Consider the following 18,008-nt stretch of genomic DNA (forward strand, 5'->3'; position numbering starts at 1 on the left):
ATAAAGAAACGTATATTTTTAGTTTTCGGAAATACCACTTGGGTGGAGGGGAGGGGGGTTAAAGTGACTGAAAATGGTGTTGAATTCTTTTAATTAGGCTACTGATATCTCAAAAATGAAGATGTTAAAGACGTGAAATTTGATATTTGGAATCTGCTTTAAAAGTAAAGAAACACGTATTCTCGGAAAATCCAATGTGGGTGGGGGTGGGGGGGAGGTGAAAAAATTGAAAAATTAATTGACTTAATTTTATGAGAATACTTACATCTAATAAAAACTAATGTTGTTACAGACGTGAAAATTGGTATTTGGATCTCCTTTAAAAACAAACAAGAACTCGTTTTTTTGGGGGGGGGAAATCATCTTGGGGGGCGGGAGTGAAAAGGAGTTGAATTCCTTTCATGAGGACACATAAATCAAAAACTGAAGATAATTAGAATTTAGAAGATCCTTTACTATTAACGAAACAAGTATTTTTGCCGGAAAATACACTTGGGGGGGGGGGAGTGTGAAAGGAAGTGAGAAAAAGGTTAATTATTATTATGGGGATACTTATATCTCAAAACTGAGGGCAATAGACGTGAACATTGGTGTTTAGAATCTCCTTTAAACATAAAGAAACACGCCTTCTTTTTTTGGGGGGGGGGTAAAAATACTTAACGGTGGTGGGGTGTAAAAGGAGGTGAGACCAATTGATTTTACTGTTCATAATGTACTTCAGTTGCTCAGGCGCCAGCGCGCCGGCCTCTCACAGCTGGGTTCCGTGGTTCAAATCCCGGTCACTCCATGTAAGATTCGTGCTGGACAAAACGGAGGCGGGACAGGTTTTTCTCCGGATACTCCGGTTTTCCCTATCATCATTCATTCCAGCAACACTGTCCAATATCATTTCATTTAATTTGTCATTCATTAATCATTGCCCCAGAGGAGTGCGACAGGCTTCGGCAGCCGGCACAATTCCTATTGTCGCCGCTAGATGGGGTCTTTATTCATTCCATTCCTGACCCTGTCGAATGACTGGAAACAGGCTGTAGATTTTCGATGTACTCATTCTGATCATAAACCGATCATTTTTAATCTTTCCTGTTTTCGTTTTCAAGAACCATCTTTTCCCTTAGAGTACGTTCGTAGATTACAGTAGATTCTCCTGGCATATAAATAAAAAATTTAAACACATTTGAAATAAACGAGAGGAATGAGATTGACCGTCCAATTGTTCACCTCTATAATAAGGTCAATAATGCACGGAAGTATGTCATTCGTATCGCCAAAAATCCCGCACACTTGCCTACGCGCGACAATGGTGCTTGTCACATTGTCAACAATGACAATGGCAGCAGATGTAATTTATCGCCAAGTAGCGGTCTTGCATCTTGCTGTGGGGTCCAGAATATCTATTATAATAATAATAATAATAATAATAATAATAATAATAATAATAATTGTTCCGAGGTATCTGTGGAACAGCAGAGGTGAAAGAAGGTGCGGGGGTGAACAGGTCTCAGGCTACGAAATTAAAGTTAATTTAAAATTTAACCAGGTTATATTTTCTTTGCAAAATCAAGAAATAACAATCATGGCAGGTACAGAGTAGCAAGGCAACAAAAGTACAATTACAGTATTTACAGGATTTGGGCTTCGAGCCCCGAACTCACAATTCTTGGGCAACTAGCCCAACCTTACCCCAAAACAAGATTTAACAGAGGGGCATAAAACCCCATTCATGCCCAGGAGCACTTGCTCTAAATTACACAGAAAAGCCTCCTCAAGGCATACAACACTCAATTTTCAAGAAAGAGCCACTCGCTCTCAAACCCTAAGCCTATCAAAGGCCACACCAAATTCCACTTTCAAGTTGTCCTCCACGGACACGAAAACAGGGGTAAAATACCCAACCTACTGAGGCCTATTAAGAGAGAAAAGGTTAATTACATGGCCTCTAAAATACCAATTTGAGAGGAGGCGATCTGCACTCCTAATACATTTGTTTAAAACCTAATCTGGCTCTAGGCCGCTAATGCAAGGGCTAATCCCATACTGAAGAGGTGACTTTAGAAAGAAACCATTTACATTACGTTAAGGAAGAATTGGTTGTGAAAAATAAGCTCACCTCAAAACAATATGAGTGGGAGCTCGAGAGGGTTAAGCACTCTCTATCCCAATATGTAGCTTAAAAGAGAATAGATACTAAGAGGCTTTACATTTTAGGGAAAAGTTACATGGTGGAAAAGCTTCGGACCCGCCCCGAGAGTTAAACTGCTGAGCTAGCAAGAAAAGAAGTTATTAAACGGCCATTACCTTATGGATGAACTGCTGCCCGAAGAAAGAGGCGCTTCCCGCCCCCTGCTACATACTTTACACACAGAAGGATGTTACTGAAGTGGCCCGGAGACCCGAAAATCAGCAGTTTATATACTCTCGCGGAAAGTTCGAGGCGTTTCAGGAATGAGAACACCCGCCCACAAAAACTTTATTGGCTAGGGTTAAGCAAGATATACAAGTTGGAGATGATACACCTGATTGGACATAAATTAATTAAAGAAATTCGGGATTGGCTAAATTCAAAACCAGGGGAAAAAAAGGGTTATACAGCCAACTTAAACAATAACAGAAAGAAATTTAACAAGGAACAAACTTTTGAAATAAAAATGTCTCCAAAAAACCCAGTTCTTTCACTTCGCACTAGGGTGCACCATTGTAGTTCTTCAGTAGTGTCCTCTAGAAGAGAAAGTTCACACTTCTTACTACAGGCAAAACAAAAATACATCGAAAACGACCCAGTTCAGAAACTTCAAAATTTCCAAGTAGTGACATCTTCTGAGAAACTTGAAAATTAACACCTTAGATAAAGTTCAGACTTCTTCCAGTAGGGGAGTTTCAACTGGCGCAAGGTTTGAATTAGCTAAGTGGAGGTGTACCGCCCGGTACAGACCTCCCCCCCCCAAAAGTCCCTCCAGGGGTGACACATGAAATTTGTTTGATAACAAGGTCCAAGTTATGATGTTGATATGGAGATTAATTGCGGAAGTATTTACCAACAAATTTTCTTAAAATGATTGCATCCAGTTTCAAAATTCTTGTAGAAACCCTTGAAGTAATATCTTTATGTTTGTAGAAGTTGAATTCAGGAGGAAACTTTTAGTTTTTTAAAGTTGAGGAAAAATTTTCTCAGTCCACCAGATATTGCAGCAAAATTCCAAAAAAAGGTAGTAATGTTGAACTGGAATGTCCATGTAGCTGGATATGTACTTTAAACGTTGATCAGTTTGACGGCCGGACCAGCCGCCGCTGCTTGAGTTCAGAGAAGGCCGCTCGGACCCCTCAAGTACCCTGAGATACCGCTCGCCCGCACTATGAGAGGAGTAGTGGAGTTGAAACACGCCGCGCCCGCGGCGAACATGCAGGTCGCGGGCCAGTTACAGGTTGTGCGCCGCACATCACCCTTGGCCGGGAGGAGGACTCCGGCTCGCCGTACACAGGTTGGCCTCACTGGGGAAGGGCGGGCCCGTACCCTGCCTCAGGAGCGGTACGGCGCCGCGTTGCTGCGGGGGCACTGAAACATTAAAGCTCGGCGGCAGAATTTTGTTGGACCATCATCATATTTTGAGGGCACAGGCTTTGTGGAGAGGTTGAGGGGCCAGCGGCGTGAAGATATTCATGGCATCTATAAACCACTGTGTGTTATGTTAGCAGGAGACGGGAGCGTGGTAATGGCCGTGGCAAGGACAGGATGGCAGATTAACTGTGCGGGGAAGGTTTACAATAAATAATTACACACAAAGGAAACAGATTCCAAGAGCAGAAGGCCTTAAAAGTGAAACCCCTCAAAAAAATATAACCTTCCTATTTCTTTCAAAATTATATGAAGCAAGTTAACACAGAAATTACACCGGTTTCACCTGCGACAGGTGAACCCTAAATATCCTCTCGGTGGCTGGATTGCTTAATAATAATGTGACCGGCGTAAGAAAATCGAGAATTATACACGGCCCATGAAATCTGGGGGCAAGCTTGCCCGCGGGAACAACATTTTTGACCATCACCTGGTCACCTATCTTCAAATTGGTGGGTCTCCGTCCACGATCATATCTTTCCCTAACCTTTTCATGAGACACCTTAAGATTGGCTTTAGCCTTCTTCCAAAGATCTTTAATATTATCTGGATCTATTGTCTCGGGTAGAATGTCACTCAGAGACCAGAGGTTAGAGAGCGGCGTGTTGGGAACAAACTTGAACATCAAAGAAGCTGGAGTAAATTTATGTGATTCATGAACCGCCGAATTCAAAGCAAAAGCTAACCAATGCAGGGACGTGTCCCACCTAGAATGATCTTCATGATGATAGGCAATAAGCGCGGACCTGAGATTACGGTTAACCCGTTCAGCCAGAGATGGTTGAGGGTAATAAGCGGAAGTTGTCACATGAGAGATGGACAGGTCAAAACAGAATTTACGGAAAAGATTAGATGTGAAAGCCTTAGCATTATCAGACACGATATATTGACACGGACCAAAAGAAGCAAAGATAGAATTTAAACAAGTAATGGTGGACTGAGCGGTAGCCAGCTTAGTCGGAAATAACCAGGAAAATCTTGTAAAACCATCTACACATACAAGGATGAACTTGTTGGCATTTCCCTTCGACTGGGGGAAGGGTCCTACATAATCAATATTTAGGCGTTCCATGGGGCGCGAAGCCTGATGAGAAGACAAAAGGCCTACCTTGGTGGACATGGTGGGTTTACTAAGCAAACAAGATTTACAAGCCTTTACTAGTTCACGGATTTCACCGTCCATACCCTTCCAGATGAACCTTTCACGAATCTTTTCACGAGTTTTAAAGATTCCAAGATGCCCCCCCCCCTAATGGGGTCTCATGATAGTACTTGAAGATCATAGGTACAAGAACAGCTGGAACGACAACCTTCATCATCTTATCATGCCTCGACGGGCAACATAGAACACCATTCCTCAGTACATAAGGGACAACATGTTCCCCAGAAGAAAGGGTTTCCATTATCGGAGCCAGCGTCGGATCTTCACGTTGATATTTCTCAATGTCCCTAAAGAGCATGGGAGCATCTGTTAAGATGGCATTAACATCAGATAGTATGGACTCGGGAGGAGATGAACTATCGACCGGTTCATGGGTCTCAACGTCGTTGGAAAACATACGGCTCAGTCCATCAGCAACAACATTTTCGGTACCTCTGATATGCCTAACCTTAAATTGGAAGGCAGAAATTCGGATGGCCCAACGGGCTATACGACCAGTACGACGCGGCCTACCTAAGACCCAGCTTAAGGCTTGATTATCTGTCTCCAGGTCAAATTTTACATGTTCCAGATAGAGACGGAACTTTTCTAAGGCAAATAAGACTGCCAAACCTTCGAGCTCATAGATGGAATACTTGGCTTCTTGAGCCGACAGAGTCCTAGATGCATAGGCGATGGGTCGCCTCCCTAGTTCAGTCTCTTGAAGAACTGCAGCTACCGCCGCCGACGACGCGTCGGTTTGGACGATGAATTTCTTTGAGAAATCAGGCATAGCAAGGACAGGGGCATTACAGAGAGCTAATTTAAGATCTTCAAAAGCGGCATGTTGAGAAGGTCCCCACTCAAATTTGATGCCTTTCCTACGAAGAAGATTTAAGGGCGCCGCTCTATTAGCGAAGTTAGGAATAAACTTCCTGAAGAAATTCACCATACCAATGAACCTGGCGATACCTTTGATGTCCTTGGGAGGTTTAAAATCACGGATGGCCTGTGTTCTAGAATGATCGACTGCAACACCATAAGGTGACACAATATGCCCTAGGAATGACATGGAGGGCTTAGCAAAGGCAACCTTGGACAACTTAACAGTTAACCCAGCCTTACGAAGGCGATTGAGAACTTCTCGCAGATGATCTAGATGTTCTTCAAAGGTCTCCGAAAATACGACGACATCATCCAGATAGTGATACAAGAACTCAAATTTGATGTCGGAGAAGACCCTATCTAGCAGCCTAGTGAGTACAGCCGCTCCCGTGGGGAGCCCGAAAGGCACGCGGTTGTATTCATACAAGTTCCAATCCGTGGCAAACGCTGTAAGATGTTTAGACTCTTCGGCAAGGGGAATTTGATTGTAGGCCTGATTCAGGTCCAAGATAGTAAAGAACTTGGCCTTACGAAACCATGAAAAGCAAGAACGAAGGTCGGGAAGGGGCACAGATTGTAACACCACCTTCCGATTGAGAGCCCTATAATCAATGACAGGCCTGAAGCCCCCTTGGTGTTTCGGGACTAGAAAAATAGGTGAAGAATACGCCGACTTAGAGGGCTGAATAATACCATCCTTCAACATTTGATCGATGATTTCTTTCAGAGCCTTCATTTTAGTTGGAGATAGCCTATAAGGTGGAAAACGGACAGGAATCGAATCCGTGACCTCAATTTTGTATTCAATAAGGTCAGTAACACCAAGAGTATCAGAGAACACTTACTGACACAATTTACGAATACTATCAGCCTGCTCCTCAGGTAGATGTCTAAGGTCTAATAACATCTCATCCTGGGTCGGCGAAATAGAGGAACATGATACAGAATTACACTTTAACAAGGGGATTTTACAATTAGAAGCAAATTTGAAGGTGCACGACTTACTCTGAAGATCGAGCACAAGACCAGTGTGAGAAATGAAGTCAGCTCCCAATATAATGGGGCAAGACAAGTGCTTAGCCACAAACAATTTGATTTTCCATGTAAATTTAAAAATACGAATTTTGACATGTAAAGAACCTAGAATTTCTAATGGAGATGAATTAGCCGAAACATATTGGATCGCAGACAAACAATAGTCAGGAAGCTTACAAACAATTTCAATTTTGAATACCATTCAGCCGAAATAATAGAACAAACACTGCCAGAATCTAATAGAGCTGTTATAGGCTCATTATTTAACTCAATTTTGAGAAAAGGTACGGGTGCGGGGGTATCCTCCGCAATGCTAAGACATTCTTTGGGGCATTCAACAGATGAATTTGAGGACTGCATTTTCCCTGAATTTTCGACCTTTTTACCAGGGGCTGAGCCTCGGGAAGATGGATTAGTCGACTCAGCCGAAGCCACTAGTCACTTTTTATTATTGGCATTGGTGGAATTTGCACCAGAAGTTGAGCAGGAGGGGGTGCTATTCGAATTTGGGCAATTCTTGGCGATATGTGAGAAAGCCCCACATTTAAAACAGCCTTGTGATGAACCAGCTCCATTATTTGCCCTACTAGATTTGACCAATGGACATTTATTGCGAAGATGGTCAGACGACCCGCAAGCATAACATTTACGGGGTGTGACTGGTCGGCGAGGAGGAGGCCGAGGATTACCAAAAGAAGGAGGGGGTTCTTTCGCGACACGCAAGGAATCGGCGTATCTACCTCCTTCCGCTGAAACCGCCAATGCTTCAAGTTCAGAGAAGGTTTGCGGGCACGCCGCGAAACATAAATATGACCTATAGGATGGTGAGATACCTTCCACAATAGCTTGTACAATCTGATCCTCAGGAAAGTGAAGAGCAAACACCCTAGTATAGAACTTAATATCTTGGATGAAGTCTGCCAAGTTTTCATCCAAGCGCTGTACACGATAATAGTACTTCTGAATAAGGGAGGACCTTGCCCTAGCCGGGATGAAGTTAGCTAGCAAGTGGGCGTGGAAGTCCTCGATAGATGATTGCTCGGCAATGGCTCTTACTATTTTGTCTGAGAGAATACCAATTGCATAGGGATAGATGATTTGCAAAATCTGACATGGAGAAAGAGAAAAAACAAGAGCATGGTCCTGGAACTCAACTAAAAACCTTAATAAAGAAATAACTTCACTGGTGGTATTAACAGAAAACTTAGAGATACCTCTGAGCAACATTGCTAATGGATGAGGCAAGGTGCTGAACCCAGGTGACATAGTAGGTAAAGGTTTAAGTGGCAAAGACGTTAATTCAGAACGTACATTATTCAACGAGGTTCGGCGTTCAGACTCGTTGTCCGATGGGGCAGAGGTGGTTTGAGCTGCAACGGTTTTCCTATTGACGTCTCCCTTAGGAGGCTCTTCCTCGCTACCTACATTCACCGTGACGGGTTGATCAGTTTTGGGAGGAAGTTCCCCAGTTAACAATTGGGTAACCTTACTGGACAATTCAGAAAGATTTTCAAGAACCATACTAGCTTCCTCTGAACGTCATTCAACTTCAGAGACAACAGATCGTTAACCCTATTTGAAAAATGAAATAGCCTGGTGCACACGCTTAATTTGATTAGGAGAAGGATCATTTTCTTCAAAAAAACTAACTACAGATGCTAGCTCAGTAGTATTGTCAGTGATCGTGGAAAGAGAGTCGTCAATTTCTTTCTCTCCCAAGGTGGGGATGGAAATGGGCAAATCAAGGGACTCTCTAAGCTTATTTGTGTCTACCGCAACAGTGCCTCCAGATTGCACATTTCTAATAGTTAACTCATAGATCAACTCCTCCTTGCGCAAATAGTTAAGATGGAGAACATCGCGAGGGCCGGGCATGATGACAGAACAATTTCGAAAAAGAAAAATCAAAAAATTCCAGCAAGTGAGAAAATTGTTAGAGTTCGGATCAAAGCAATGCTTAGCCGTCAAAAGGGGCTATATTGAGACCCATTCAACCACGCTCTGCTACCACTTGTTCCGAGGTATCTGTGGAACAGCAGAGGTGAAAGAAGGTGCGGGGGTGAACAGGTCTCAGGCTACGAAATTAAAGTTAATTTAAAATTTAACCAGGTTATATTTTCTTTGCAAAATCAAGAAATAACAATCATGGCAGGTACAGAGTAGCAAGGCAACAAAAGTACAATTACAGTATTTACAGGATTTGGGCTTCGAGCCCCGAACTCACAATTCTTGGGCAACTAGCCCAACCTTACCCCAAAACAAGATTTAACAGAGGGGCATAAAACCCCATTCATGCCCAGGAGCACTTGCTCTAAATTACACAGAAAAGCCTCCTCAAGGCATACAACACTCAATTTTCAAGAAAGAGCCACTCGCTCTCAAACCCTAAGCCTATCAAAGGCCACACCAAATTCCACTTTCAAGTTGTCCTCCACGGACACGAAAACAGGGGTAAAATACCCAACCTACTGAGGCCTATTAAGAGAGAAAAGGTTAATTACATGGCCTCTAAAATACCAATTTGAGAGGAGGCGATCTGCACTCCTAATACATTTGTTTAAAACCTAATCTGGCTCTAGGCCGCTAATGCAAGGGCTAATCCCATACTAAAGATGTGACTTTAGAAAGAAACCATTTACATTACGTTAAGGAAGAATTGGTTGTGAAAAATAAGTTCACCTCAAAACAATATGAGTGGGAGCTCGAGAGGGTTAAGCACTCTCTATCCCAATATGTAGCTTAAAAGAGAATAGATACTAAGAGGCTTTACATTTTAGGGAAAAGTTACATGGTGGAAAAGCTTCGGACCCGCCCCGAGAGTTAAACTGCTGAGCTAGCAAGAAAAGAAGTTATTAAACGGCCATTACCTTATGGATGAACTGCTGCCCGAAGAAAGAGGCGCTTCCCGCCCCCTGCTACGTACTTTACACACAGAAAGATGTTACTGAAGTGGCCCGGAGACCCGAAAATCAGCAGTTTATATACTCTCGCGGAAAGTTCGAGGCGTTTCAGGAATGAGAACACCCGCCCACAAAAACTTTATTGGCTAGGGTTAAGCAAGATATACAAGTTGGAGATGATACACCTGATTGGACATAAATTAATTAAAGAAATTCGGGATTGGCTAAATTCAAAACCAGGGGAAAGAAAGGGTTATACAGCCAACTTAAACAATAACAGAAAGAAATTTAACAAGGAACAAACTTTTGAAATAAAAATGTCTCCAAAAAACCCAGTTCTTTCACTTCGCACTAGGGTGCACCATTGTAGTTCTTCAGTAGTGTCCTCTAGAAGAGAAAGTTCACACTTCTTACTACAGGCAAAACAAAAATACATCGAAAACGACCCAGTTCAGAAACTTCAAAATTTCCAAGTAGTGACATCTTCTGAGAAACTTGAAAATTAACACCTTAGATAAAGTTCAGACTTCTTCCAGTAGGGGAGTTTCAACTGGCGCAAGGTTTGAATTAGCGAAGTGGAGGTGTACCGCCCGGTACAATAATAATAATGTTATTTGATTTACGTCCCACTAACTACTCTTTTACGGTTTTCGGAGACGCCGAGGTGCCGGAATTTAGTCCCGCAGGAGTTCTTTTACGTGCCAGTAAATCTACCGACACGAGGCTGACGTATTTGAGCACCTTCAAATACCACCGGACTGAGCCAGGATCGAACCTGCCAAGTTGGGGTCAGAAGGCCAGCGCCTTAACCGTCTGAGCCACTCAGCCCGGTAATAATAATAATAATAATAATAATAATAATAATAATAATAATGTTCTGGTCCGTCGTCAAATGTGCGGACCGCGCTGGAAACGGATCCTGGACGAGGAATGACAAAGAATGCAGGCCGGCCGCGGGTTCAGTACCGCCAAGGCATCCAAGGTGACACCACGCCGGATCTCTTCAAGGATTTGATCCATATTAAAAATGCTTATAGGAAAAAAAATGTAAAGATTTAGGGACACAACTCACTGGGTGGAATACCTGGACCTAGCCCGGGAAGTACAAAATCGATTGCTGGAAAGAAAGATTGAAAAATGGGAGGATACTTGCTGTAATCTATTAGAAAATGAGTCAGATCGCGAATCATGGCAGATTCTCTCAGAAAACGAGTGAGATCGCGAATTTCGGCGGATTATATATAAAACAATAAGCATTCAATTATAAATTTCAGCATAATACCGTAGCGAAGCACGGGTATCTTGCTAGTTTTATATATATAGTTAACATAACGTATGCCTGTATACAGGAACTAGTTTAGGCTAGTTAAAAATTGTTTGAACTGTTCCTTTAACATTGTCACGATATGCAATCTTGATTAACTTCTGGATTCCTATGTAGTTAGTAACATGGGAGTATCTCTTATAGCATGCTTACCCTCCCAGCTGATGAGTTCAGCAGATTAAGATGTTAACTTTCTCTTTGTACTTCTCTGTTAGCCTTGCTTGGTCTCGCAAAACATTTGCTTAGGAATTAGTTTTACAGTAATTTAATCATTGATTACATCATCATCATCAAACCTATCATGGAGTACTTAATAATAATAATAATAATAATAATAATAATAATAATAATGGATAAGTTGGCTGTGCGGTTAGGGGTACGTAACTGTGAGCTTGCACCTGGTAGACAGTCAGTTCGAACCCCACTGTCGGCAGCCCTGAAGAGGGTTTTCTGTGGTTTCCCATTTTCACATCAGGCAAATGACCTTAATTATAGCCACGACCACTTTCTTTCCACTCCTAGGCCTTTCCTATCCCATCATCTCTATAAGACCTATCTGTGTTGGTGCTACGTAAAGCGAATTGTAAATAATAATAATAATAATGGTATAATTCTCGAGCGGGTCAGGGATTTTAGCCACGTTTGATTATATCCTCTAATTGGGGACTGGGTGTGTGGGATCATCCTAATACTCACCTTCATTTACACTCAACATATGACACTACCAACCACCACAGAAACACGAAGTAGTGAATACATCCCTCCAGATAGGGTTGATGTCAAGTCATAAAACAGGACTTCGTCCACATTAGAGTTGATGCCAGATAATTGTATTAATGCTACAAAATAATAATAACAATATAGTAGAACTTGGTTAGTTTGAACCTGAAGGGTCCAGGGAAAAAATGAATTAACCACAAATTAGAACTGAACAATGTTACACACTGTACTTATTAAAATCTCAAATTAAGAATGATCCCTACCTTTTTGAAGTGGTTTCTTAAGTTGCAATGGCAGTAGAATATCAAATAGTAACTGGCCTTAAAACTGAACAGGGCATTTTATAATAAAATACACTTAAAAGATTTTAAAAAAATATACATCAGTTGTGACACTATAGACATTATTACTCCTTCACAACTTGTTTAAAAAGTAGGTAATTTTGTGTTGTTTCTGTAAACTTATTTGCATGATAAGTGCCAACTGCTCAGTTTTGTTTATTGATTGAAAGAGATAATCCACTTCCATTTTGTTGACCCTTGGTAGTAAAGCCTAGTCATTGTCGCTGAATCCAGCTCCTATTAGTGATGGATATTTTACCAAGTGTCCCCATCCTCCACCTTCCATGACTTCAGTAACCAGTAGTATTTCTCATATAATCTGCTGAAGCTGTCAACTAACTCCATGTGGAGTTCTGTGTCTTGGCCTAATGAATATGTTTTCCTGGTTACCATAACTCAAAGTTCACTATCTAGAATAATATTCAAGGAGCATACACTGAGGTGGCTGAGAGCTTGAACCTTTTGTTAATTTCACAGCAACTACAGTTCCATTTCCAGCACTAGCATGGCTACAGTACTTCTGTCGTCCATCCAGGCAGTGTTCCATCATTTTTAAATACATCCTTATTCATGAGTTCAAATTAAAAAACATTTGAATTTGCTAAGTTCTTCAATAATAATAATAATAATAATAATAATAATAATAATAATAATAATAATAATAATAATAATAATAATAATAATAATAATAATTCAGGAATTATCATCTCTGGGTTGTCTCTGTGTTTCTTGTGATTAAATTATTTCTTTCTTCTTGTGTAGGAGATGCTTGCACGCTCTTCACTGGAGACACAAAAATTGGAACTACTCTCTGCTATCTCAGAACTGAAGTTGCAACATGCCGCTCTGGAGAGGGACAATCTGGAGCTGCGAGAACGCTTGAGTGAGGAACGCCGCCGTAACAAGCCTCCTGTGGCACCTCGTGCTGGCATGCATGCTACATCAACACCGTTTACCTCTTCAGTGCAAGGATCACAGGTAAAAATAATGATCACACCATTTGCTTGTAGTTGCTTGGTCAGCTCCCTTTGTGGTGTGAAAGGTATGATTTGATTTGATCTTGAACTAAATATGGTTTCAAATTTCAAGTTTGATTTTTACCTCAAACTATATAATAAGAACACTTATTGAGGACTACCTTGTACAGATAGGTATATGACATCCTCAAATTTATTGTATAGCTTTTTATGCCCAACAATTCTTTCTCCACATAACTGGGGTTTGTCATTGACGGTTTAGGAAGTGTAATTCAAGAAAGTGCTCGGCTGATCATTTTCGCTGACTTCCTTCACTAAAATCACCACTACTTGGTTCCTTTTTATTGTAGATTAATGTTTGATACACCTAAACCTTCTTTGATGAATATTCTCTGCAGCGGTGAAAATCGCACCTAGATTAGCCTTCACATACACAGACAGACACCTACCGGGAACTTTATTTTATAATATGTATAGATTCTTGTGCTAAATTGTCAAGATGGTGGTGTACAATGAGTACCTCAGGCTCACACGTTAAGAGCTATATCTTAGATTCATTATCAAAAGAGATGATGATGATTCATTATAGACTTTTATGCCTTTCAGCATTCAGTCTGCAAGCTTCTGTGAATTTACTAAACGTCGCTACAATCCTCTGTTTGTAACTAGCGCTGTGGTCTTGTTCAGTTACATACCTCACATCTTCATTTCATCAGAAACCGAGTCTAACCATTGTGTTTTGGTCGTCCTCTATTTCTCTTACCCTCCATGACTGAGTCCATTATTCTCCTTGATAACCAGTCCAGTCCCTGAAGTGCAATTTTTTTGCTGCAAGTGCTGGTTGGTTTGAACGTTTAAAGGACGACATGGATTCCATTACCTTAAGCTAACAGCGGAGGCTGCAGGAGCAGATGTGAAAATTTTCCTACACAATTATAAGCAATAATTGAGGAGCATGGATATTTGCCACAACAGGTGTTCAGTCTGGATGAAACAGGCTTGTTCTGGAAACGTATGCCATGCAGAACGTTTCTGTCAATGCGAGAAAAGAGGGCTTTTAAGCCTCCAAAGATTGTCTCACTTTGTTATTAGAAGGAAATGCGTCTGGAGACGATAAAATCAAACCCCTGTTGGTTTATGGCTCCGAGAACCCTCGATCACAGCTTATAAATCTCATATTTTGTCCCGTATTGGCTCAAGACAACTAAGGTTAAGTTATAAGGAGATTTCCACCTTCCAATACTTGTCAATTTCTATATAATGCTTTTATTAATTACATGATATAATCCAGCTTAATCTCTAGGACATGTTTCGTTCCGATTATGGAACATCTTCAGCTAAAAGATTTGACAAAATGGCAAGACAATTATTGTACGCGCAGTTTTTAGTGATAGATTTTTGTACTCGGTTGAGGAGTAAGAAGGGAGCACTGCCAGTTCCGGTAGTACTGCCAACTGAATGGAAATGAAATCTGAATTGAATTTATAATATGATCGATCGATATGAATTTTCTAAACCTTTATTATCTTACGCCAACAACTATGTCACACACATAATATATAATACTATATAACATTTCCTGATGCAAAAAGTGTTCCTAGCATGAATTCTATAGTTTGGCTTTGCTGTGTAAACAACAATAGTATGAGTACTTAAAGTGTACGCCAGATCTCGCACAGCGATGAAAAGCGATTCTCAGTTTGTGTTTCAAAGGTTGCCAATATGAATCTCGAAGATAACCGAAGTCAACCGATTCAGCACTAGGGTGTAAATCTATCGCTAAAAAGTGCGCAGATAATAAAATACGTGTCATAGTTATGATGATAAAATCAGCTAAAAGTTTTGACAAAATGACGAGACAATTAAAACACATGTGATGGAAGCAAGAGTGCCAGTTGTTTGGCACTCAAACAAGAAAGCTTGGATAACAGGAGCTGTGTTTGAGTCCTACTTCTCCAATGAACTGTGTCATGAGCTGCAAGCTTATTGTAAGAAAATAAATGTACCCTGCAACGTGCTGCTACTTTTGGATAATGCATCAGGGCTTCCTCCAAGTATAGCCGATGCCAGTGAGAACATCATTGTTTTGTTTCTGCCACCAAACACAACGCCACAAATTCAACCCCTGGATCAGGGTGTTATTGCAACCTTCAAGAGCTACTATCTCTGCAGAACATTCATGCAACTTGTTGAAAAAACAGGTGAAGACAAAACTAGCATCATACAATTTTGGAAGAATGTCACCATAATGCACACAATTGAAACATTGGGTATGCATGGTAGAAGTTAAAGAATCTTGTCTGAAGGAAGATTGGAACATGATTTGATCTCATAGTGCTAATTCTTTTGATTTTGATCTGGAACCCAAACTTACCAGTTCAACACATGCAGTTGTTGACATGGATCTATTGGATTTAAGGTTGTAGACAAGGCAAATGTGGTCGAACTCTTCCAGTCCATCTCAGTAGAACTCACCACTAAAGACCTTACAACCAAAAAATAAAATAAAAGGCTGACTTTTTAAATCACATTCATAATGCAATCAAAATTATTGAAGAGAGTGACCCTAACAAGGACAGAAGTGCTGAAGTTGCCAGAGAGAATCAGAATTCCTGAATTTGCTGTCCCAGAACCTTCAAGAGAACCAAGGATGGATAATACAGAATCACCAGACCCAGTAGTTTCATCATCAGACTGAAGACTTTCGAAGTTATGTATGTACGTACGTACGTACGTACGTACGTACGTAGAGTTTCACACTGTGCTAATGGCCTGAATAAAAAAACTTGCACTTGTTTAAAACTCATAGGCTTTTTACTTTTACCTTGAAATAGTCCCTATCTCCTATCTAACCCATGTTATAATACATTCACTTTACATGTTTTCGTATTATGCGATAATTACTCGGAACGAATTAATCGCGTAAAGCAAGGGATGACTATATTCCCCTCCTTGCTCTTTTCAATTACTTGGTGCATAACAAAAATGTGATCCTGAAATCACATTGGTTTTCATCCGACTTACTCTCACCCTTCTTTCCAAAATGCTAGTGAACACTTTGCCTGGTATATTCATCAATATAATACCTCAATAGTTGTTGCAATCCTTCCTGTTCCTTTGCTTGTAGATGGATGGAATTACAGTTTTTGTCCAACCAGAATGTATATGACTATCATTCTATCTGATTACTCTGGGAAGCCATTTCACCCTTGCCTTCCCACTATATTTCACCACTTCAGGTCTAATTTCACCTATTCCTGCTGCTTTAAGACAATGCAATTTATTTACCATCCTTTCCACTTCCTCAAGCGTAATTACAAAATAATCATTTTCTTCCTCCCCATGACCTTGGATGTTTGCAGTGTCAACGGAATAATTTCCTTTTACATTGAGAAGACTTTCAAAATATTCCTTCCGTCTGTCCAGTGATTTTGACAGTTGGCTTATGTCGCACTGACACAAAGTGGTCTTATGGTAGCAATAGGATGTGAAAGGGCTAGGAGTTCAAAGGAAGTGACCGTAGCCTTAATTAAGGTACGGCCCAAGTATTTGCCTTGTGTGAAAATGGGAAACCGTAGAAAACCACGTTCAGGGAGTGGGGTCCAAACCCACCATCTCCCAAATGCAAGCTGACAGCTACATGACCCAAACCGTGCACCCACTCGCTGAATTCACTTGATTTACCCAAAACACTATTCTTTTCCTTTTTCTCTCCCTTTCTAAGATTCCTTATTGTTGTCCTGAAAGTTTCCCTGCTACTTGACCAAGCTTTTCCAGGTTATTATGGAGTTCTTCCCAGGACTTCTCTTCTTGGATTCACAGTTATTTGTTTTGCTCTATTTCTTTCATCTATGTACAATGCCCTGTCTGCGTCAGTCCTTGTTTGAAGCCATTTCTGATATGCCTTATTTTTACATTTACAAGCTGCCCATACTTCATCATTCAACCAAGATGTTAGCATTTTCCCCATCTTTACACACAGTTTTTCCTAGTTATTCTCTTGCTGTTTCTACTACAGCCTCTCTGTATGCCTCCCGTTCTCTTTCTATATATTGAACCTGCTTATTGTCTATTATTTGGAGATTTTCACTAATCATATCTAGTGTACTTCTAATTTCCTCTTTTTGGTGATTCTCCACCCTTATTCTTCTGCAGACAGGTTTCACTTTCTCTGTCCTAGGCCTACAGACAGTTCAGTACAGATCAGATAGTGATCTGTATATCATCTAAAATACCCTGGAATACCTGCATATTCCTAACAGATTTCCTGAAATCATAGTCGGTTATGATATAGTCTATTATGGATCTGGTGTCTCTACCCTCCTATGTGTAGCGTGAATAGCCGTATGCTTGAAGATTGTATTCATAACTGCTAATCCCATACTAGTACAGAAGTCCAATAAACGTTTCCCATTCCTATTAGCAACAATGTCTTCCCTTCTGAAACCTTCAGTTCTATTTCCAACTCTTGCATCGAAATCGCCCATTGGCACTATCCAATCCTTGCCGTTGAGCCTGATAATGATGTCACTCAGTGCTGCATAAAACTTGTCAGTAGACTTGTGATTAGACCAAGACAGTTCTTATCATAATTCCTCCAGCTGCTAAATATGCCTACATCATTCGCTCATTCACGTGCCTAACAGGAACTATGTTGCATGGAGTAGTATTCTTGATGAACAGTCCTACTACTCCACACCCTGCCCTTCACTTTTTAACAACTTATAATCTCCTATCTCTTCCTCGTTATCCCCCTTACCTGAATATTGTTAATACCAACACATCCAGGTGCATCTTCTTTGCTGACTGAGCCAGTTCTACTTTCTTTCTTTCATATGCTCCATTAATATTGATAGCTCCCCATCAAATTCAATAATAATAATAATAATATAAGAAGGCCAGCATCTCTGCTGTTTGAACTACTCAGCTTGGCAAAGAGTATGTTAAATTGGATCCTAAACCGTCTGAAAATCTTAATGAATTTATCCTAACATCATATATCTGGAATTATCATGAAAGACAAGGAAGATAGAATTGAAGATAATTATGTTGATTATTCCCTTGTTCTGTTT

The 18,008-nt window shown here is 40.8% G+C and overlaps 1 protein-coding gene across 1 annotated transcript in view; it reads left to right on the plus strand.

The window, feature by feature from the left end:
* Liprin-beta (liprin-beta) overlaps window positions 1-18,008 on the plus strand; it is a 154,472-nt gene that overhangs the window by 48,568 nt on the left and 87,896 nt on the right. The window contains exon 4 of the mRNA XM_068226107.1: window positions 12,722-12,937. Coding sequence (XP_068082208.1) covers window positions 12,722-12,937 — 216 coding nt within the window. The remainder of the gene's footprint in view (window positions 1-12,721; window positions 12,938-18,008) is intronic.

This window comes from Anabrus simplex, chromosome 2 (assembly GCF_040414725.1).
Source record: "Anabrus simplex isolate iqAnaSimp1 chromosome 2, ASM4041472v1, whole genome shotgun sequence".
NCBI lineage: Eukaryota > Metazoa > Arthropoda > Insecta > Orthoptera > Tettigoniidae > Anabrus > Anabrus simplex.